Source organism: Colias eurytheme, chromosome 19, assembly GCF_061535395.1.
Source record: "Colias eurytheme isolate Ceu_HAF_F1 chromosome 19, ilColEury1 Martin Lab GWU primary, whole genome shotgun sequence".
NCBI classification, from domain to species: Eukaryota; Metazoa; Arthropoda; class Insecta; order Lepidoptera; family Pieridae; genus Colias; species Colias eurytheme.
Window position 1 is genome coordinate 5,299,208 of NC_142998.1, and position 22,236 is coordinate 5,321,443.

The following is a 22,236-nucleotide window of genomic DNA, read 5'->3' on the forward strand; positions in this document are numbered from 1 at the left end:
TTCACTTTACTACACAGCCTACTAAACACTCGCACTAAACAGTCGCTGTCCACACGTAGTACTACTCATCACCTGCACTCGCACTAATCAAAGTGTGAACCAGCCATAATTTTGATTAGTGCGAGTGTGAACCAGCCATATGACTGACTGACAGCATCTGTGAACAGGATGTACCAAGAAGCTTTTAATCTGTGATTTTATAAAGCATACCATTCACAATCCAGCAATAAATATAAATTGAGATACCTGAAATTCGCAATCCCAATTATTTCTTATTTAATATTTAACGTCTCCAACTGGAACAAGTAACAAACAGTTAAAATCAGAATTTAATTTACGAACTAAAATCTTTCAGAAAGTAAATTTTCACAATTTTGATTGTGTCCTCAGAGGTCCTCAGGCATGCTGACGAGTAGAGTATTGACGATAGATTATACCATGAGTATACTGACCATATTACTTGCTCTGTGATAGTTGATACTGACATTGACAATGAAATTGACAAATCATTGTAGAACTGAGAACAGTGAATCGTAATATTTTCAATTTTCTACGTGTTTTCTACATGACTATATTACTGAAATACCTTGCTTAAAATTATCTCAATTACAATAGTATTATTGATCAATGTAACATCAATATTACTGTATTAAAGTAATTTTTACTGTGGTAAGGTAACTCACGGATTTCCTTACAATAAGGTAAATGGTTCCAGCCACTAGAACAATAGTATTTTGATTATTAATTTTATTGTTTATTTTAATTTCTAACAAAGTTATATTCAAACTTCTTTACAGAATGGAGACTGTTGAAGCTCAAGTCTATCTCTTCTTAGGAGTAAAAGTAAAACCTGGACCTATTGAACGGCTAAAACTTGAAAATTTTCCACTTGATAATACAGTGAATACTTTGAAATTGGAAGCAGAGAAAAAAATCAGTATTCCGTCTGGCTCATTAGGTTAGTAATGATTAAAATTTTAAACATAAAAGCAGTAAATCCTGTCTAATGATTTGTTATAATTTGAGAAATATCTCTTTGTCCTACTCTCAATAATTAATAACTGTACCAAGAAGGTTGAGAACTTTGTGTGTACATAATTGAAAGCTTTTAACCAAATAAAAATTACTTAAATAAAGTTTTATATTGTATATGGGTATAACCGCGAAAAATTGTACCGTTACATTCATGACATCATAACAAACGTTACATACATGACTGAATGTTACTTACATGACCATTATAAAGCTTAGTACATATATCAGTTAACTTTTCTTCCTAGCATTAAAAAGTTAACGTCGACACGGTGTCTTACACTCACACGACAGGAAAAAATGGAGATATAGGTAGGTAAAACCAATTCATATCATAAAATAATGAATTAAAACAAAAAGATGCATAAATCAAAATTGTATTGAAAAAAATTGATATTTTTTCCGCTTTTTATTCCTTTCTGCATTTTTCGTTTGTAGTTCTTTATATTTCTCGGGATTTTGAACTTGTAACTTCTCTCGATATTTTTTTTGCCTTTCGGCATTCGTCAACGCCATCTGTAATTTAAAACATATTAAGGTAATGGAAAACTATAGATAAAGACCAATCCAATGATATCTTGCACATCAAAATCCGTTCAGCCGTTTAGATTTGAAAATATTATCGTCCTTTTTTCGCGCAATTTTTTAATAGACCTATGTGTTCTAAGCCTAACAATATGTCATGACTGTAACGTAACACATTTCGTTACACATCGTTACAATCATGACAAAAAAGGCGGGCGACATAACCTTAAATTAAAATTACTACTCGATTGTGAATGCTAAGAACCACGAAGTAGTCTGATTCTTTAGTTTTATAGTAAACCTACGTAAAGATTTATAATAATAAGACAGAATATATATACTTACCTCGCAATCGAACACTTTAAATACCCTTTTTTCGAGCGACAAATCTCACATCAACACAAAACACCATTTCTCTCAAAGAAAAAATGGCTGCTTTTGTTTTTTAAATGTTGCTAGCATGCCAAATAGTGTTGCCACTCAACAAAATAAGAGAAGGATTCTGATAATTCTTATAGTATGGCAGTTAAAGACGTTACATACGTGACGTTACACACGTATAAAAAAAGTGGACAGTTTTTTAAATAATAATAAAAAATCGATTAAGGCCTTGTGCATTAAAAGATTTTTATGTACATGTTGAATAAGAACCGAATAACTTAAATTTTTCATAAAAATGCGAGTCAGTCATACCATTTCGTAGGGGTTATCAGTTTTTGTCACAAGGGTGTTAGGTGGACAAATATTTTTTATATGGACAGAAAAGTGGAGCCAGTAAAAAAAATATAAAATAAAATATTTCTGCAAGAGATAGATTGAGTTTTATGAAATAATCTAAAAGAACACAAGCATACCTTTTATTACATATCTAACAAAACACTTGTTGTCAAAAAACGTTGATGCCATATGAGAAATAAAATGGGAACATTGAAAAAATAATTCATGTACAATTTTTCGCGGTTTTACCCATATATGTATTAATATTTGGAAAATATTAATAACCTTATGTTTTGTTAAAAATTTTAGAATTGATATATCATGGCAAGGTACTTCAAGATACTGCTATACTTCAAGATATTGGAGTGAAAAATGGTGAAATGATTCATGTAGTCAAGAAAAGAGAGCAAAAGGCAACAACCCCTCCACATACTTTTACTGATGCGGAACTTCAATATTTGAATTCCTCATTGAGGACTTTAGGCTGCACTCCTAATGCACCTGGATGGACTAGGGCTATGCAAGTAATTAAATTTATTTAATATAATTAACCCATTGACCACCGAGCGGCCCGATCGGGCCGAGACACAATAGATTTTCTATTGTGTCTGTGATCCGAGGACTGACAGATTAATTTTAAAAACCTTTTATTATTTTATCATCAAGTGGGTTTTATAAATTTTACACAAACAAAAATTTGTCATGCTTTATAAATTAATTCATAAAAAAATATTTCAGCAGCAGTGTATAGTATTGATATATTTTTTTAATTTAATTGTGATTAGTTTATAAAAACATAAACATATTTTCATTATTGTACTTATTTCTAGCTGTTAAATGATGACTCTGTTATGTCCGAAATAATTGAACATGCACCCTCACTAGCTGAGGAATGTGAGATACTGTCCATACTTCATGAAGTAGAACTGTTGGCAGCACTTGGTACCAATGTGCAAACAATGAGGCGTGGGGCTGACGCTCACCCTGACCTGCCGAATGCTCTACGACAATTGTTACGACTTGTATGCTCTAGATGCCATGCACCTACTGCTGAAGGAAGTAAGTGATTTTTTATTTTTATTTTATTTATGACACTTTATTGTACAATACCAGTAATAAGACACATATATAATTTAATATGGAGAACATGAATATGGTAAGTGCACAATTGGTACACAAATTTTATTTAACATTCAAGTCAGAAATTGGAATATGTAATATTTAAATTAATACAATATTCAGCAACTGCACAAAGTTAGATTGCCCATTTCAATGAAGATTTGCGAGCAAAAAAACAGCACGAAAGCTACCTTCAAAGTATTTGTATCATCATCGAAGCGATGGCGATAAGAATACTTCGACATTAGTTTCGTTCTCGCTCTTGTGATTTTGTGAATGATAGATGTATTGACTCAAACATGTTACTTTTTATTAGCACATAATGTCATTTAATTTGTATCAGCTCCAACATCCGGATTCGCTTATTCGCTGGAAGCTCTGTCGGAAGACGAAGATGTTGAAGAAGAAGACACTGAAGAAACTGAAGGTAGAGCTGCGATAACACAAGAACAATTGGCTGCTGCTTTACGGGTAATTATTGCATGTATTATCACAAGTGTCATTTGATTATGAATATAAATGTGATACCAATATAGATACACATCTGGACGGCATTTCCCCTAATGTACTGAAAGCATGCGCTCCGGAGCTTACACCGATTTTGACGCGCTTATTTCGGCTCTCTTATTCTAAACGTATAGTCCCGAAGTCATGGAAAACAGCTTTGGTGCACCCGATCCCGAAAAAAGGTGATCGCACAGACCCGGCAAACTATAGGCCAATCGCGATAACCTCCCTTCTCTCCAAGATAATGGAAAGTATTATCAACTGTCAGCTCCTGGATTACTTAGAACGAAATCAGTTATTAAACGATCGCCAATATGGTTTGCGTCGCGGTCGTTCTACTGGTGACCTTTTAGTCTATTTAACCCACAAATGGGCGGAAGCAGTGGAGAGTAAGGGAGAGGCGTTAGCCGTTAGCTTGGACGTCGCGAAAGCATTTGATCGGGTCTGGCACAAGGCACTTATTTCCAAACTTCCGTCATATGGACTACCTGGGGGATTGTGCGAATGGGTCGCTAGCTTTCTCGCCGACAGGAGCATCAAAGTTGCTATCGACGGTTCATGCTCCGAACTCCTGCCGATAAATGCTGGCGTCCCTCAAGGCTGCGTGCTATCTCCTACCCTGTTCCTCCTCCATATCAATGATATGTTGCAAATCAGCAACATACATTGCTATGCGGATGACAGCACAGGAGATGCTAGCTATTCCGGCCATGCAAAATCCTCCAAGGAATACCTAGATGAGTGCCGAATGAGGCTTGTATCTTCAATTGAAACCTCTTTAGAACAAGTCTCTGAATGGGGCAGACTAAATTTAGTTGAATTCAACCCCAAAAAAACTCAGGTCTGCGCGTTTTCGGCGAAAAAGACACCGTTCAACATTGCACCTCACTTTCAGAACACTTCCCTCACCATCTCACCCAGCATCGGAATCCTTGGCGTTGATATTTCGAGTGACGTACAATTCCGCGGTCATCTGGAAGAAAAAGCAAAACTGGCCTCTAAAAAGTTGGGCGTCATCAATAGATCGAGACGGTACTTCGAGCCTAAACACCTGCTACTATTGTATAAGGCCCAGGTTCGTCCTCACTTGGAGTACTGTTCTCATCTATGGGCTGGCGCCCCCCAGTGCCATCTTCTTCCACTTGACCGCATTCAACGTCGAGCGACTCGAATTATCGACGACCATAGGTTAACTGACAAGCTCGATCCCCTCTCTCTAAGAAGGGACTTGGGGTCCCTCTCTATCTTCTATCGTATATATAATGGGGAATGTTCTGAAGAGCTGTTCGATCTTATTCCTGCCGCTCAATTCCACCATCGCACAGCCCGCCATAGAAATCTTTACCATCCTCACCACCTGGATGGCTGGCGGAGCACCACAGTGCGTTTCACTCGCACTTTTCTCCCACGGACCTGTAAGCTCTGGAATAGCCTACCACCTGCTGTGTTTCCTAAGAGCTATGATTTGGAAAATTTTAAGAAAAAAACTTATCGATTCTTAAAAGGCCAATAAATTCCCGCCACCACCCAATCCACGCATAGCTTCCGCCTTATACCATTTTAATTCCGTCTTCCCCTTTATCCTATTCTGGTAGGCAACAACCATAACCTCTGCTATGGTCTATGGGCGACGCAACCTGCTTACCACCAGGCAGTGCGTCCGCTCGTTTGCCTCCCTATAACATAAAAAAAAAAAAAAAAAAAAATTATTGCACACAATAAGGATGTTATATCCTAAACATAGACCTTACTATATGTACTTTGTTAAAATGACAGGCAGCAACAGAAGAAGTGATGTCATCAAGTTCTCGAGGCTCTGGTGGACAGGAAGGTTTGTTACGGCTACTGCAAGCCGCCGCAGATCCGCCTGCTGCTTCTTCAGGTAGCTTAATTTTAATGGGTATCATTTAAGCTATCACCAATTTAATTAGTTTTGTGTTTCTTAAATAATAGGGTTTGTCCTCAAAATAGTAGATCTGTCACCAAAATGTAGTCACCAAACAATGCAAAATCAGTTCCACAATAAATCACCTAAAATCCTGAGATATATCGGTCAATTAGGGAAAGCTGGCATGTTCACAGTACTCACACTTATGCAATTTCACTTACAGTATGTTCAAAAATAAATGCGACTCTAGTTTCATTTTAGACTTGAATTGTAAAATGGGTGCGTTGTAGATATTTATGCAAATATAATTACTTATGAAAGCTCTCATAATTTACCTGTAAAATTATAATTTAAAAGTAAATCAATTGATGAAGTTAATTATTTATTCTAATAATAATCAATTGGATAAAAGTATTAATAATCATTCAATTTAAATCAAATAATAATTAAATTCCTGACTTTGGTCGAGTAAAGATATTATCTAAGAAATATTATATTTGTAGTACTTAAGTACGTAATACCTACCAATACGCGCTAACAAATATGTGTTACATGTTTATTGTATAATTTTCACACTATTGGTTTTAAACTCAAACTCAAACATTTATACATACAATTAGACTTCTTCTAGAAGCACTTTTGAATCGTCATAACAGTTTAACAGTTTTAACATTTACCACCAATTCAGAAAGCAGTATCTATAGAGAAGAAGACGAATCTATTTAATCATAATCGTAATCTTCTACTTCACTGTAACTTTCATCGCTCGAAGAACTCGATGTTTCGTTGTCGGAATTTCTTAATGTTATTATAAATGAGTCAGTGTAATTATCTACTTTTGGTTCTAATTGAATATATTTTTCCTCATGTTCTCGCGTCTTTCTCCAAACGTCACTAAACATATCCAGACTAATAGCATTTGCTTCCTTTCTAAATAATTCTTCCACAGTTTTCAAGTTAAAGTTCACATTTTGTGATGCTACTTGCCCTTTAATTATGCCCCATAGTAACTCTATTGGGTTGAGTTCTGGATGGTATGGTGGAAGACGCAATACACTATGTCCATGATCTTTGAGGATTGCATCAAGTAGGTAAAAATTGTGTATAGTTTGGCTTATTTTTTTTAATAATGTGATAACTCTGATTATTAATTAGTAATTTGATTTTTGAAAAAAAATGCCGATTTTAGTCAAAATTTATATTTTTCTAACAAGATCCTTATCATCCAAATTTCCACCTTGGTGAGAAAAATTGACATTTCTAATGAAAATGAACAAAAAATTAAATGATTTTATTAAATACTGTAAAATAGTCTATAATTCTTCCATTTACTGTATCACAAAATTCTTCATAGATTTTTAGATATTCGTACTACACCAATTACATCACCCTGTATTTATAAACAATTGCAAAATATGACACATACATAGGCCGGGAGATACTGACACAAAATTTCGGGTCATTTGTAACAGTATGGCGGTTCTACAGAGGTCTTATTACGCAATGACTAAAAGAAAAATGATGGTCAGAACTCAGAACGCTGGTACCGGCGGACTAGTCGCGTGGGCGTTAGTCGAACTCGTCGGATAAATAGCGAAAGTCAAACGATTTGTAACACAAAAATTTTAGAATTCACCGATAGCCCATAAAAAAGATGTAGGCGGTAGTGTCATGCCATACTTTTCCGGTGTAACTTACAGCCCCCCATACCGACGCGATGCGTTGATTAAAAAAAAAAACAATTCAAACATTTGTACCAGGCTAACTTTTGCACAGGTAATCATCATCGTGCAGACATTTACGAAAATCGCCATGCCATACTTTTCGGACGATTCCAAATGGCCACCATACCGCCGAAAATCTGCAAAAAAAAATTTTTTTTCGCAAAACAATTTGTACCAGTATTGCATTTGGATTTTTGGAGAGTATTTGATAAAATGTGACCATTATTATATTTGCCATACTTCTAGTAGGGGGAAAAAGTGCTGCCATACTTGAAAATTAATTTATTCGTCACGTTTCAAAAATACGACTGTACAATACGTAAAATAATTTTTTACAGTATGGGATCATTATATTCTGTTTGTTTGTATACAATTCTACCTAGAAAAAAATATCGCAGATTGCAAACATGGGGCGGATGATTGTAAGACTTAAGCCAAGACGTAAAAAAAAAAATGAAAAGAATTGGCGATTTGTACCAGTACGGAATTTTTGGAAAGTATATGATGCAACGTGACCATTATTATATTTGCCATACTTTTAATAGAGGGAAAAATTAGTGCCATACTGCTACAAATCGTTCAAACTACGAATAAAATCTTACAATAAGAAAAAAATCTTATACACATTCGCCACCTCCCACAGGTATGGCATTATCACACTTCTATTTATAATCATTCAGGAGTTGTTGAAAAAAAAAATGTAGGGTGGTACAAATCGTTTGGCGAGAAAAAAAAATTCAAAAATTTGCAGATTTTCCGCTTTTGGAATCGTCCGAAAAGTATGGCATGGCGATTTTAGTAAATGGCTGCACGACGATGGTTACCTGTGCAAAAGTGAGCCCGGTACAAATGGTTGAATTGTTTTTTTTAAATCAACGCATTCACGTCGGTATGGCGGACTGTAAGTCACATCGTAACTGTATGGCATGACACTACCGCCTACATCTTTTTTAAGGGCTATCGGTAAATTCTAAAATTTTTGTTTTACAAATCGTTGGACTTTCGCTATTTATCCGACGAGTGTGACTAACGCCCACGCGACTAGTCCGCCGGTACCAGCGTTCTGACCATCATTTTTCTTTTTGTCATTGCGTACTAAGACCCCTCTAGACCGCCATCCTGTTACAAATGACCCGAAATTTTGTGTCAGTATCTCCCGGCCTAACATGTGCAATGTGTAAATGTGTTGACGTTCCAGCTCTTCTTAATATACCTGTAAGGTCTAGTACCAAATAAATGTTTTTGTATTTATTTTAATAGGTGTGTCCTAATAAGTATTTAAGCAAACTAATTTAAAGAGATCACCAATAAATCATATTATGTTAATAGAAAATCATCGTTTCAACCAAAAGATTCTGCTACTTAACTAGACTCCCAAGGTTCTAAATTTCCACTGGTAGCAGTGTCTCCATATGTAAATTGAGAAGTACCGTGTTGCAAGGGTAAAAATACGGTGTTTCTAGAAAAAATACGGTGAATTTACTAAAAGTGTACCGTGTAAATTACCGTGTAATTTTTGAAAGGAAAAAAACAACATTAAGAACCAAATTAAGTCTGAATATATTTAATTAACAAAGAAAATTGAAAGAGGTAACATATGGAACATAATATTATTCTGAATCAGACTCTCCTAGCACGACAGTGTCTTTTTCGTAAATAGATTTATTCATTTTTGACAACATGTCGTTAGTTGGCCTGAAATCCACACAGGTTTTGCCATTTCTTTTAATCGATTGCTGGGTGAAAATATTCCCTTTTATTGTTTTAGTTTTAGTTACAGTACTTTTATTGTTTTGTTTTAGTTTTAGTTACAGTACTACCTACTACCTCACTAAATAAAAATACTATAACAACTATTGAATGAACTTAAAACCACAAAATCTCTCTATTACTTTAAAATTACATTGAAGTCGAAACAGTTTTTAGATATAAATGCTTACTACGTACGTATTCGTCACTCGCTGTAATTAGAACTAATTAGAAGTAAAACAATGTAGGTGGGTCTAGGCAGCCAATTTAAAGTCATTCATCCATCACACATACAAATTACTTTCTTTCCTTTATTTAAATAAGGACGAGAATGGATTGCGTGGTGCAGGCAAACTTTTAGATATAGGGGATTCCCCTGGCAACCAGGAGCAGTGTTGCCACTACAAAATTTATTAAATTGACTGACTGGAGATTCGTTTTATGCAATACATGATGAAATATTTACAACAACGTAATTACGGTGATATGTGACACGGTAATACACTGTTACCTTGACGGTAGATAGAGACCAGATTACGGTGCATCTACGGTAATTACCGTGTATATGGAGACACTGACTGGTAGTATAAATTATATTTAAATAAAATTTTTAACAGAGTACTAAATAAAACAATTAAAGTCAAAATAATCAATATTTATTGTTTAAAATAATTACCACTGAACAATCAGCGCTGGTTTAAAATAACTGGCTTATGGCTAGCAGTATAGTAGATAAAATACTTAATTAAAGTTAAAATAATCAATATTTATTCTTAAAAATAATAACCACTGAATAATCAGCTTGTCGCGCCAATTTGTCTCCGCCCCTTTGATCATTTTTTCATTAAAATTATAAATTGATGTTATTAAATTGGTAACGAATACTGTTAATTTAATATCTGAACGAAATAAAATGTTACTACTTTATTGGTGACAAAATATCAAATAAAAAGGAGTCGCAGTCAGGGATCGATTATCGATTTATTTGGTGACAGATCTACCATTCTGAGCACAGAGCTATTATTTATGTAACAAAACTGTTGTTGAGGAGCGACGAGCGGCCAGACAACGAGGCGTCCGGCTCGCGTTGAACGCGCGGAACCGGAACTAAACCCGGTAGTCGACGGCGCGCGCGTAGGCGACGGCGGGGGTGCTTCCGTCCCGCAATATCGTTTCCCACGGCTGTTTAGCCACCTATGTTATTATACCATTGTAAATTGTTTAAATAAAGTGAGATTTTGTTGTAAATTTGAGATCAAGTTTGGAGGAATAAAAGCTATCAAGGAAGAAACTGAGTTTTCATCAACCTACATACAGTCCACAATATTCAGTGGTCCATCGAGCACCGGATCAAAAGTACGAGCGAGCTGAAACCCTACTGGAAGAAGAAGCCATCGATATCTACGGGTTAATATCGAAGCATGGTCGTCACACGCAGCCAGGGCGAAGCCGCGGACATGGAAGACCGGGCTATGGAGCAAGTGCGGCAGGAGAGGGCTCGACGCTTAATACTCGACCCTCCGGCCTCACCGTCGGAGTTGAGGACTACCACAGCCACCGAATCGGCTGACGTAGCGCAACCACGGCGGCGATCACCTACGAGGTCCGTCAGATCGGCACGGTCCACGGGGAGCACGGCCACACGAATTAAAATGGCGGAATTAGAGGCGGCGGAAAAACTCGCGGCCATTCACCGCAAGGAGCTCGAGCTTGAAAAAGAGCTCGTAAAGAAGCGTCTTCAAGTCGAGGTGTCGGCAATAGAGGAAGAAAATCTACAAGAAGACACCACCACCGCACAAGATGAACATCAGAAGGTGGACGACTGGCTACAGGCGAACCCCATAAACACACGGGGGGAGCCGAGCAAAGACGACAGACAGCTACGGTTCGGCGTGCAACGAGGGCGATCTCCCACGCCGACTAAGTCCCGAACGGGCATCGAACAGTTAGCAGCGTCGTTAGAGAAAATGGCACGACCGCGGCTGCGCCACGTAGAGCTCCCAATATACGCGGGCGCTATTGAAGAGTGGCTGCCGTTTCGCGCTGCATTCAAAGACACGACAGAAATGTACAACGCCTCAGACGCGGAAAATATTCAACGATTACGCTCGTGTCTGAGAGGCGAAGCAAGAGACGCCGTGGCGGCATTACTACACACCGCGACGTCGCCTGCACTGATAATCCGAACACTCGAACAATGCTTCGGACGGCCGGAGATACTCATCGATAGAGCATTGGACGAATTAAAGAAAATGCCGAGGCCGGGAACATCGGCGAAAGAACTAAATAGCTTCGCCGTTAAGCTACAGAATATAGTCTGCACAATACAAACGATCGACCGCAAAGGATATCTATTTAATCCAATGCTAGCGAGAGAGGTGTTGGACAAGCTAAGTCCACATATTCGATCGCGTTGGTGCGACTATGCGTTCACACAAGAGGGAACGATAGATCCAGAAATCATCGTGCTATCTCGCTTCCTCATGCGAGAGGCAGATCAGGCGCTGCGATACACATACGCGCCTATGAGCAACGCTACGACAACAACGTCGAAACCTGCGTCACGAAGGAAAACTGCAGTCTTCAATATTGTATCAACAAATGAAGAAAAGAAAGAAAAAACATGTCCGTGTTGTGGGCGTGACCACGAACTCACTGCGTGCCCGCAATACACAAAACTCAGCGTAAACGAGCGATGGGCGCTAGTAAAACAAAAGGGAATTTGTTTTAAATGTGCTACAAGGAAGCACAGACGCAATTTCTGTAAGGCGAAGTTGTGCGGCGTAAACGAATGCCAGCGCTCACACCATTCGTCATTGCATAACGAAACACCGAGGGAGGAGCCGTCGACACCTGCGGAAGAAACCGTTATGTCAATTGCGGACCGCGCAACTACACATCGACGCAGCGTGTTACTGAAGATGTGTCCCGTCACCGTGATTGGTCCACGGGGGGAGATCAAAACTCACGCGCTACTGGATGAGGGATCAACTATATCTCTCATAGACGAAGAAATCGCTCGTCAAATCGGCGCAGAGGGCCCCACATTGCCTCTTTGCATACACGGGGCGAACATGGAACAAAATGAGAAAAGCAGCAAATTAGTTTCCATTCAACTAAAAGGAAACAACGAAGACATCACACACACGGTGAAAGCGCGAACGATGAAAAATCTAAAACTTCATCAACAAGCCATACCGAACTCGCTCCTCCGGTATGAACATTTGCGCGATATACCCACCGATGAAGTGTGTTACGAACGAGCGCACGCGGGCCTGCTAATTGGTACAGATCACTGGGAATGCATTGTATCGCGTGAGCTGCGCACGGGCGGTCCCGACGAACCGGCCGCGTCAAGAACACAACTCGGCTGGGTGGTGCACGGAACCGCACCTCAGAGAGCACTTATAAACAAAAATAATGTGCTACACGTGCACGATAGCGAGCATCAACAACAACTCGACGAGCGACTGCACGACATGGTCGCCGAACATTTCAAAATAGAAGCCTTATGCATCGCTAACAAACCACGCATTAGCGACGCCGACGCAAGAGCCACAGAGATAGTTCAACAAACTATAAAACAAATAGAAAATGGTTATGAAGTCGGACTACCGTGGAAAAGAGACAACACTATCATGCCTCTCAGCTACAACAACGCGCTTCGTCGCCTAACAAACATCGAAAGGAAAATGGACGCGTCACCGGAGTTTGCCGACGAGTACACGCGACAAATAAATAATTTATTTGCAAAAGGATACGCGGTACCGTGCGACGGATCGGAAGCAAAAAGCAACGTGTGTTGGTACTTGCCGCATTTTGCCGTTACCAACCCGAACAAGCCCGGCAAACACAGACTCGTGTTCGATGCGGCGGCGAAAAGCTACGGAGTTTGTCTCAACGACGAGTTGTTAGAGGGACCCGACATGTTGCTATCTCTACCGGGCATACTCTTCCGGTTTAGAGAAGGAAGCGTGGCAGTAACAGCGGACGTGCAAGAAATGTTCTTACGAATCAAGATTCGCCCTGAAGATCAGCCTGCACAACAATTTCTGTGGAGAGGTGATAAGCGTGATTCACCACCGCAACAGTACAAGATGACATCGATGATCTTCGGCGCAGCGAGCTCGCCATTCATGGCACACTACGTGCGTAATCATAACGCACAAACCCACGCCAAAAAGTATCCGTTGGCGTGGGAGGCTATCACAAACGGCCATTATATGGACGACATGGTCGTTAGCTACGACAACGTAGAAGAGGCGTGCAGAGCCGTAGAAGAAACAAGAAAAGTGCACGCTGTGGCAGGCTTCACATTGCGTGGGTGGAGCGCGAGTAACGAGTGCGTATTGCGAAATATACCGCAAGAGCTGCTCGCCACCGCGCCGACTCAGCTAGGCGGCTCACAACCAACGCCCAAAATACTCGGCCTCATATGGGACGCCGTACGAGACGAATTGGGATTCAATACATCTATGAATCGCGTGCCGGCGGAGGTGCGAGAGCGAGAGCGACCGCCGACAAAGAGGGAAGCACTCAGCGCTGTCATGTCTATCTACGACCCGCTGGGACTTCTAAGCCACTTCACTATACGGGCGAAGATTATACTACAAAGCTTGTGGCGCCTTCAGATATCGTGGGACGAAGCGATACCGGCAGAGGAGGGCGAGTTATTTGCGGATTGGCTTGCACAATTGAAACAAGTCAGCAAGCTACGCCTACGACGGTGCTACGACGCTACGAAGGCGCGGGGCGTCGAGCTACATGTTTTCTGTGACGCGAGCGAACAGGCCTACGCTGCAGTCGCGTATTGGCGTACGCTCAAAGACGACGGCAGCTACAACATCAAATTGATTGCGGCTAAAGCAAAGGTAGCTCCCCGACGCACACAAACCATACCGCGTCTAGAGCTACAAGCGGCGGTTATCGGCGCGAGACTCGCCGATACGATAAAGCGGGAACATCGCTGCGAGATCAAACGTACGGTCTATTGGACGGACTCCTCAACCGTCGTCCAATGGGTGAGGAACGACGCGAAACGCTACACTCCGTTCGTCGCACACAGGCTCGGTGAGATAGCCGAGCTAACCAACAAGACCGAGTGGCGATGGCTGCCTACGCAGCATAACGTCGCGGACGACGCTACGAGACTTTCCAACGTCGACGTAGACCTACGTAGATGGTTTTACGGACCGGATTTCCTAAACGAAGACGAAGAACGGTGGCCCACCGAACGTGAGGAGTACGAAGAGGACGACGTGGACGTACTACACATCGACGAGCAGCCTACCTTGTACAACTGGCTGCCAGACCCCGCACGTTTCTCAAAATACGAAACGTTAGTGCGTACTATAGCGCGTGTGTTAACCTTCATAGACGTGCGTATTAAACGCACCGCTACAAAGATGGAGTATCGCCACATTCAAAGCGCAGAGCGAATGCTCATTCAGCGCGCACAGCACGATAGCTTTGGCGACGATATAAAGAGACTACAGGAAGCGCGCTCAGTCACCAAATCGAGCAAATTATTCAAGTTAGACCCAGTATTAGAAGAAGGAATCGTGCGAGTGAGAGGGCGCATCGACGCGGCTACGGCGCCGGTCGAAACGAAGCGACCGATTATTCTAGACGGCCGACATCGAGTCACACGACTGCTAGTTCTAAAAGAACACTGCGCAGCGGGACACGCAAATAGGGAGCGTGTGACCAACGACCTAAGGCAATTGTATTGGATCATACACTTGCGACCAACAGTACGTGCCGTCGCGAGAAGCTGCGCGTTGTGTCAAGTGCGACGTACGAAACCACAAGTCCCAGCCAAAGGGGACTTGCCTCGCGCACGATTAGATGCATTTCACAGACCTTTCACTAACTGTGGAGTGGATTATTTTGGACCAATGCAAGTGAAAATTGGAAGACGGCGTGAAAAGCGGTGGGGCGCGTTATTTACATGTCTCACGTCACGCGCCGTACACATCGAAATCGTCGCATCGCTGTCTACCGACTCCGCAATCATGGCGCTAAGACGTATGGCGGCGCGTAGAGGCTGGCCGCGTCTCATTTACTCTGACAATGGGACTAACTTCAAAGGCGCCAGTGAAGAATTAAAGAAAGCACACGGCGAGTGGGCAGCGGCACTGAGCGAAGAAGCGTTGCGACACCGCACCGAGTGGCGTTTCATACCGCCGGGCGCGCCGAATCAAGGCGGCGCGTGGGAGCGGCTAGTACGCTCCATCAAGACGGCGCTCGGCGCTACGCTTCACGAGAGGGCCCCCAGCGAGGAGTTACTACACACGCTACTTACGGAGGCCGAGTTTTCCGTCAACGCACGACCGTTGACGCATGTGAGCGTCGACCCGCACGACCCGGAGGCGCTTACGCCTAACCATTTCCTGTTGGGCTCATCGGCGGGCCTACCTACGACGACACAATGCGACGTGCAAGACCGGCAGATGTGGCGAGCGAGTCAAGCGCTCGCGAATCATTTCTGGCACCGCTGGGTGAAAGAGTATTTACCCACGCTGGTACCACGCGGCGAGCCACGAAACACAGCAAGGCGCGTACTGGAAGGCGACGTGGTTGTAATCATAGACCACACGTTGCCCCGCAACACATGGCCGATGGGTGTCGTAGTGCGCACTCATGCCGGCCCCGATGGCGCTGTGCGGGTGGCAGAGGTACGAACAAGGAGCGGCGTGTTTAGAAGACCTGTAAGCAAGCTCGTCGTCGTGGCCAAGGAGGCTACGCATGCTACGCCGGGGGGAGAGCTGTTGAGGAGCGACGAGCGGCCAGACAACGAGGCGTCCGGCTCGCGTTGAACGCGCGGAACCGGAACTAAACCCGGTAGTCGACGGCGCGCGCGTAGGCGACGGCGGGGGTGCTTCCGTCCCGCAATATCGTTTCCCACGGCTGTTTAGCCACCTATGTTATTATACCATTGTAAATTGTTTAAATAAAGTGAGATTTTGTTGTAAATTTGAGATCAAGTTTGGAGGAATAAAAGCTATCAAGGAAGAAACTGAGTTTTCATCAACCTACATACAGTCCACAATAACTGTTATTATAAGAACGAAGTTTATATTCATGTAATGCAATATAATTCTATTGGTTATGGATCTCTTATTTTACACTTATATTAACATTAATTTGATAATTCATACCTGGGAACAATTTTTGATTATCTGAGAACGAAAATATTTCGTGGTGATAGATCTATTTATTAGATGATACAACTTGATGACAAATATAAATTTTGGTGATAGAAAATATAGTTCCCAATTTTAATTTTAAATTTAAAATGAAGATAATTTTAACAATTAAGCCATTGCATAGCTTTTTCGCAGACTTTGAGCGCGGAGACCGAATGTAAAAATTCCGTAACGAAAAACCGAACACCCCCCACTCCAGCCGGCACAGCGGTGCAGCAAAGCCGTGTATCGTCGTGTTTTTTTTATTATTCATTACTCTGTCGACACATTTGTGCAAGCTCATGAAAACTAAAATCTTCAAAATATTCATATACTAGTTGTATCGCGCGGTTTCACCCGCGGACAAACCCGTAATTAGCTATTTCTATAGCTTGTTATTCTGATACATAAGCTACATCACTCCTAAGTTTTATTAAAATCCGTCCAGAGGTTTTATGTGAAAGAGAAAAACACCCATACTTACAAACTTTCTCCTTTATAATATTAGTACGATTAGTAGATTCCCTTTCATTAAAATATTCATTTCACAGGATCAAGCAGCGCCGGCGCAAGTAGATCGGTGATTACTCCAGAAATGTTCAGTGAAGCTATCTCGGAAGCAATGAGTAGAACAAGCGCGGCCAATACGAACACGGCTGGCACTCCTATGGAACAGAGTACTGCTGGTAAGAAATATATGACTCGAAGGACCAAATGGTATACAAAACTTGGAGTTTTGTAGGACATAAATTAACTAAAGAGGAAATTGCATAATCGAGTTAATAATATAGTTCAGAAATTAATACTTATTATTTTTGCTGTAGAATATGCTACGGCTATTGAAGATACAAACGACGATAAGTACTGGTTGAATGAATGGATCATCGAAAACACAAACAAAACAAGTGCCACCTTTATCTATATCTAAATTTGTGTTTTATTTTTATTACAATGACGCAAACATCGACGAATATCAACACTTAATCTGAGTTAATGTTATATGTAATTAATATTATGTTCTAAAATTGATAGGCACATAATTCAGTACTTAAAGAGAGTGCAATCATGAGACATCTTAAATATATATAATTTATAGAACATAACCACGAATTACGCGTGATGACCTTGTTCAGACCAAAAAAGTAATGTCTTTGAGAAGACTATTCATGTTTTTTTTTCGTAGAAATGCCTTACTATATACTTAGTAAATTATAACTAAATTATAAATAATCTATTATTTTTATGAACTCGTTACCTACACATAAACATAATATAATATGTTATATTTTAATTAATTTTAATTAATGTAATAATTGCAGCTTCGTCATCACAAAGCCCTGTATCAAGGGATGAAGATTTCACAACTCAACTGAACCACATGCATGAAATGGGCTTACTTGACGATGCACTGAATGTGCGAGCCTTGCTTATTTGTTCTGGTGAGAATATTTCTTTTAGATTTTAATAAGGATAAAAATAATTTCTATGCCATCTTACATATGTTTAAACAAAATAATTCTTAATGGGAGTAAAATAATTTAAAAACTCTTTGCCAAAAATAATACTGATTGCTTGCATATACATTTTCCGTAAAATCATTTTTACGGGAAATCTATATTGTTTACCACTTTCCTTATCTTTGATAAATGTTTTGCCTTACTTAAAATTATCATATCGATTTTTTTCAGGTGACGTAAATGCAGCAATTAATCTTGTATTCAGCGGGGCTATTGGAGACGACTAATTTGTTTTATTGACAATGAAATGTTTAAGATTATTTATCATATGGTATTTAAGATCATTTAGCTAATGATCAAATAAATTAGTATAAACTTTAAACTCTCATTAGAAATTAATTCTTATGAAGTCATTACATAGTTTTCTTTTATTACTTCCAATGTTTTTGTAGAAATGGATTATGAAATAAAAAATTAAATTGTTTAATTTGTATTTTATTGATTCAATAACACTTAAAATTTAAAAATAACTATATTACATTTTAATATCACTGGATATAAATCCTTAAGGGCAAGAAATAAATGAAATAAATACAGACAGACTTTGTTTTATTTAAAAATAGTTAGTAGACCAGTCATATTGGTTGCCTTCTGTAGGGTCAATGATTATATTTAAATTTCTATACAAATAGAAAAATACACATCGATATAGACTATATTAAATAGTTGCAACATAAAGGTCAAGTGAAAATATTATATACCCTTTAAGTACATATTATAAGATAAAACTATGCAAATACTGTATAGTTGAATGATATTAATCATATCTTTTAATTCTTATAAGTTACCATTTAACGAAATTTGTGGACGAACAAAATATATGAAAAGTGAGGAAACTAAACTAAATAATACATTGCATTAAATGATTATATTCTTACATGGAGATTTTCAAACCTTTGTTAAAACTTATCCATTCGATAAAGTATTACGCAATATAAAAATGCATTTCTGAAATAGTTGTTTAATACATTATTTGATGAATAACTTTTAATCAAGGTTTGAAAAATAGTCCAATATAATATTATTGTTTGCCTATCTCTTTAGATTTATATCTGAAAAAATAGATTTTTATCTGTGGTCACATATTAAAATATTGGTTGTCAATATTGAACTTTCTAATTTCTAAATAGATACAATACTCTTAGGTATTTATTTGCATTGCATTTTTAATGTTTCATTTTATAGTTCATATCACGTTTTTGAAAAGATTTTCTATTAGTGCTATTATCCTTGACACGACACTGCTCTCGTTTTTGCATTCGCTTGAAATACCAGCGTGCCGTATTCGGCGCCATTTCTCCAAATAACGCTTGTTCCACTTTCTTCCTAGCTTGATTACGGAAAGCCACCCTTTTTTCATACCAGTCATCTTGCTTCTCATTTTCTTTTTTATTTAGCTTTTCTTTATTTCTTGGGGATCTGTTTTTTGGTTCTACCTTGTTTGTTTCAATATTTTTATCAGCATTTTTATTTAACTTTGGAACATCATTAAGTGATACTTGATCAGAATTATTAGATGTAAGATCAGCATCTTGTGATGAAAAGGATAAGTCATCATAATCTTTAATAAAGCCAACATTCATTTCCCACTGCTCATACTTATTCTGCCTCTTTTGTTTTTTGAATGTCTTGTTGCGGTTGTACTTTTTCTTCTCTTTTTTATTTCCAGTATATCTATCGTCTTTTTTTATTTCCTCTTCACTGACTGGATATTCTGTACTTTTCTCATTAATTTTTTTTAATTTAATTTTGTTAATGTATTTATCAGTATGATTTTCAAAATTCTTTGAAATTTCTCTTTTAAAGATCTTTTTATCCTGTTGATCAGTTTTTAAAGAATCAGCATAACTAACTTTTTCTGAATACTTTGTTTCTTTTTGTGGTAATTCATCTGAAGGTAAGTTTATTTCTTTTGTTGTATTTTGATTTTTGTCCTCTGGTGCTGTTGCAATTGTGTCATTGTTTACAATATCAACATTTTTTGATTTTCCAAGTTTTTCGTTTTTTATGTATTTATTAATATTGTTGCTCCATATTTCTTCCTCTAACTTTAATCTTTTTGTTATTTCTTCATCCAACCAACCTTTATTTTCTTTATATACATTTTCTAGTTTACCAATATCTACAATAAATTCCTTTTCATATGAAGGTTCCACCAAATGACTTTCTAAATTATCACTTTTCTCATCAACACATTTTGTTGGAATATTCACATTTTTATTAGTCAACGGTTCTTCAAACATTTTTTTACATCTATTTTGTTTGGTTGTGTGAGGTAACTTTTGTTGTGATTGATAAAGACTGCTCAAATCCTTTAATTTATTGCGCAAATAAGCATTTTCTTCTTGTAGTTTATATAAATTTGACAATATTTTATTGACAGCAGGCGTAGTATGAATTGCACAGTCGTTTTTAGCTCCCCACATGTGACCAATGGCAACACCAGCTGCAGTAATGACACTTCCCAGGACAATTATATTGAGGACAGTGCTGAGCCTTTTATTTCTTCTGTGCACATATATTCTGTGTTTTCCACCATTATCTCCCAAGAAATCGTCTTCATCCCTTAAGGACTCATTTGAGTTATTTAAATGAGTAAGAGGTGTATTGACGGAAACATACTGTGAAATCTCTGGATCATTAGGATGGACTTCTTCAGACAGAAAATTGTCATAGTTCATTTGATATGGGGATGGTGTTTCGTGATCACTGTCGGTGATGATTGATATGCCATCTGTATCATCATCTTTTTCTTGATTTTCTGGTACAGGACTGAAGAGAAATTATTATCATCAATTAAGTGTTAAATACTACATTTAAGGGAATTTACCTTAACCAAACAGAAGGAAAAATAAAATCCCAAGAAAAAGTTATTAAAAATATAATGCATGTATTAGTTACAATTTATATACAGAATCTTAACTCCGTAAATAATAAAGACATTTCTAATTTCTATAGGCACATGATAGTCCATGCCTATATTGATTTATGAATTAATAAAATTTTAATTCCATACTAAAATAAAACAAATCTACATACAGATAAAGAGTGTAGTATACCTTCCTTTATGTAAAGTGTAAACAATAACACATATTCATGTAACTGGCATGTTTCCAAATACTAAATTCATACTTATTTTAACTTTGTATGATGTTTTGTATTTATTTCATATTACTGTTTCAGAAGGCAACATAAATTGTATATTTAAAGTATGCCAATACTTTATAATTTTAATAATTAAATAAAATGTTATTACCTTTCTACTAACGTTTCTGCGAAATCCGGCGCTTCTTCTGCCAAGGCGGGGTTGGATTCAAGTAAAGTCCAACTTTCACCAGAATCAGAATCACTGTGCTCTAAAGAAGGTCCATCCATTTTGCCTTTAATTAAGCGGAAATAAAATAAATAAGTTAATTGAAGTATGACGCAAATCCATAAATAACTTATAATAATAAGTACCGTTCGCTTTACAAACAATTTAGGTGATAGCAGAATGTATAATAATAGCAGTGGTTACATTACAATATTAAAAAAAATCAAAATACATTATGTTTTTATAAAAATAAAATTGTTTTGTAACGCGTCACAATTACTGCAATGGGTTTTGCGTTGTGTTTTGTTTTCACAAATTCACAATCACATTTTGAGTTTTGACATATATTGTCCAGTGTTGTCAGTTCTCACTTGTCAGAAAAAAAATAAAAAAAAATCCTTTCAAAACGTTTCAAAAGTCTAAAGCGTCTTATTTACGGTCCATCTTGACGTACGTCCCGCCAAGGTCATACACGATGCACGACGCAAAACGACAGTGAATAGCGTTGACGTACGTCAATAATTATTATTATTATCTTGCTGGATGTGCACGACCAACTTTTCATCCAGCAAGCACCCCCACCACCGCGAACGTCGTGCAGATGGACAGTGAATAGCGCGGACGTACAGCAGATTAGTGTTGCCAACAGAAATTAATGTAAATACTTGGAAACGTGGCATAATGATATGATTTTTTTGTGATTACTTAGTGAGTACATGAGCAAGCAAGAAACGGTTATTTTTGATTTTTATGTACACAGGAAATCCCAATTATCATTACTTTTGGATCAACCTTGTACACATGGACAGTTTATATTCAGAAGTTATTATTTTAAAAGAACTCCAAGGCGAATTGTTGAATAACACAGATTTTATGCAAAAGTCCACTGCAGAAAAATGGCAATTTATTTTAAAAAAATATCTTGACGAATTTGTTTGTTTAAAAAAAAATGATTAGC

The 22,236-nt window shown here is 38.4% G+C and overlaps 2 protein-coding genes and 1 long non-coding RNA gene across 4 annotated transcripts; 1 reads left to right on the forward strand and 2 right to left on the reverse strand.

Moving 5' to 3' along the window:
• The first annotated feature begins 503 nt into the window (after nt 1–503).
• LOC149900156 (ubiquitin-like protein 7) lies at nt 504–18,392 on the forward strand. Its single transcript, XM_090113268.1, has 9 exons — nt 504–701; nt 798–958; nt 2,584–2,798; nt 3,105–3,333; nt 3,737–3,864; nt 5,677–5,782; nt 17,000–17,134; nt 17,768–17,887; nt 18,137–18,392. The coding sequence occupies exons 2-9, from the start codon at nt 799–801 to the stop codon at nt 18,190–18,192; spliced, it is 1,149 nt and encodes a 382-aa protein (XP_089969394.1). The 5' UTR covers nt 504–701; nt 798; the 3' UTR covers nt 18,193–18,392.
• Nucleotides 1,394–1,998, reverse strand: LOC149900157 (uncharacterized). Its single transcript, XR_016457842.1, has 2 exons — nt 1,903–1,998; nt 1,394–1,548 (listed from the first exon to the last, which is right to left on the reverse strand). It is a non-coding gene; the product is annotated as an uncharacterized LOC149900157 (long non-coding RNA).
• On the reverse strand, nt 18,385–21,633 carry LOC149900158 (uncharacterized). 2 transcript variants are annotated; one of them, XM_090113266.1, is made up of 3 exons: nt 21,425–21,633; nt 21,222–21,345; nt 18,385–20,737 (listed from the first exon to the last, which is right to left on the reverse strand). In XM_090113266.1, exons 2-3 carry the CDS (start codon nt 21,338–21,340, stop codon nt 19,132–19,134), a joined length of 1,725 nt encoding a protein of 574 aa, XP_089969392.1. In that variant the 5' UTR covers nt 21,341–21,345; nt 21,425–21,633; the 3' UTR covers nt 18,385–19,131. The 2 variants fall into 2 exon arrangements, with proteins under 2 accessions (XP_089969392.1, XP_089969393.1); XM_090113267.1 differs by having other exon boundaries at nt 21,511–21,629.
• Nucleotides 21,634–22,236: the final 603 nt, after the last annotated feature.

What these genes read in the sequence shown, in the direction of transcription:
- LOC149900158 (XM_090113266.1), bottom strand. Translation starts at nt 21,340, where the DNA reads ATGGATGGACCTTCTTTAGAGCACAGTGATTCTGATTCTGGTGAAAGT. An exon ending in GCAGAAACGTTAGTAGAAAG is followed by an intron (nt 20,738 to 21,221) that starts GTAATAACATTT and finishes ATTTCTCTTCAG; the next exon opens with TCCTGTACCAGAAAATCAAG.
- LOC149900156 (XM_090113268.1), top strand. Translation starts at nt 799, where the DNA reads ATGGAGACTGTTGAAGCTCAAGTCTATCTCTTCTTAGGAGTAAAAGTA. An exon ending in TATGGAACAGAGTACTGCTG is followed by an intron (nt 17,135 to 17,767) that starts GTAAGAAATATA and finishes TAATAATTGCAG; the next exon opens with CTTCGTCATCACAAAGCCCT. An exon ending in AGCCTTGCTTATTTGTTCTG is followed by an intron (nt 17,888 to 18,136) that starts GTGAGAATATTT and finishes GATTTTTTTCAG; the next exon opens with GTGACGTAAATGCAGCAATT.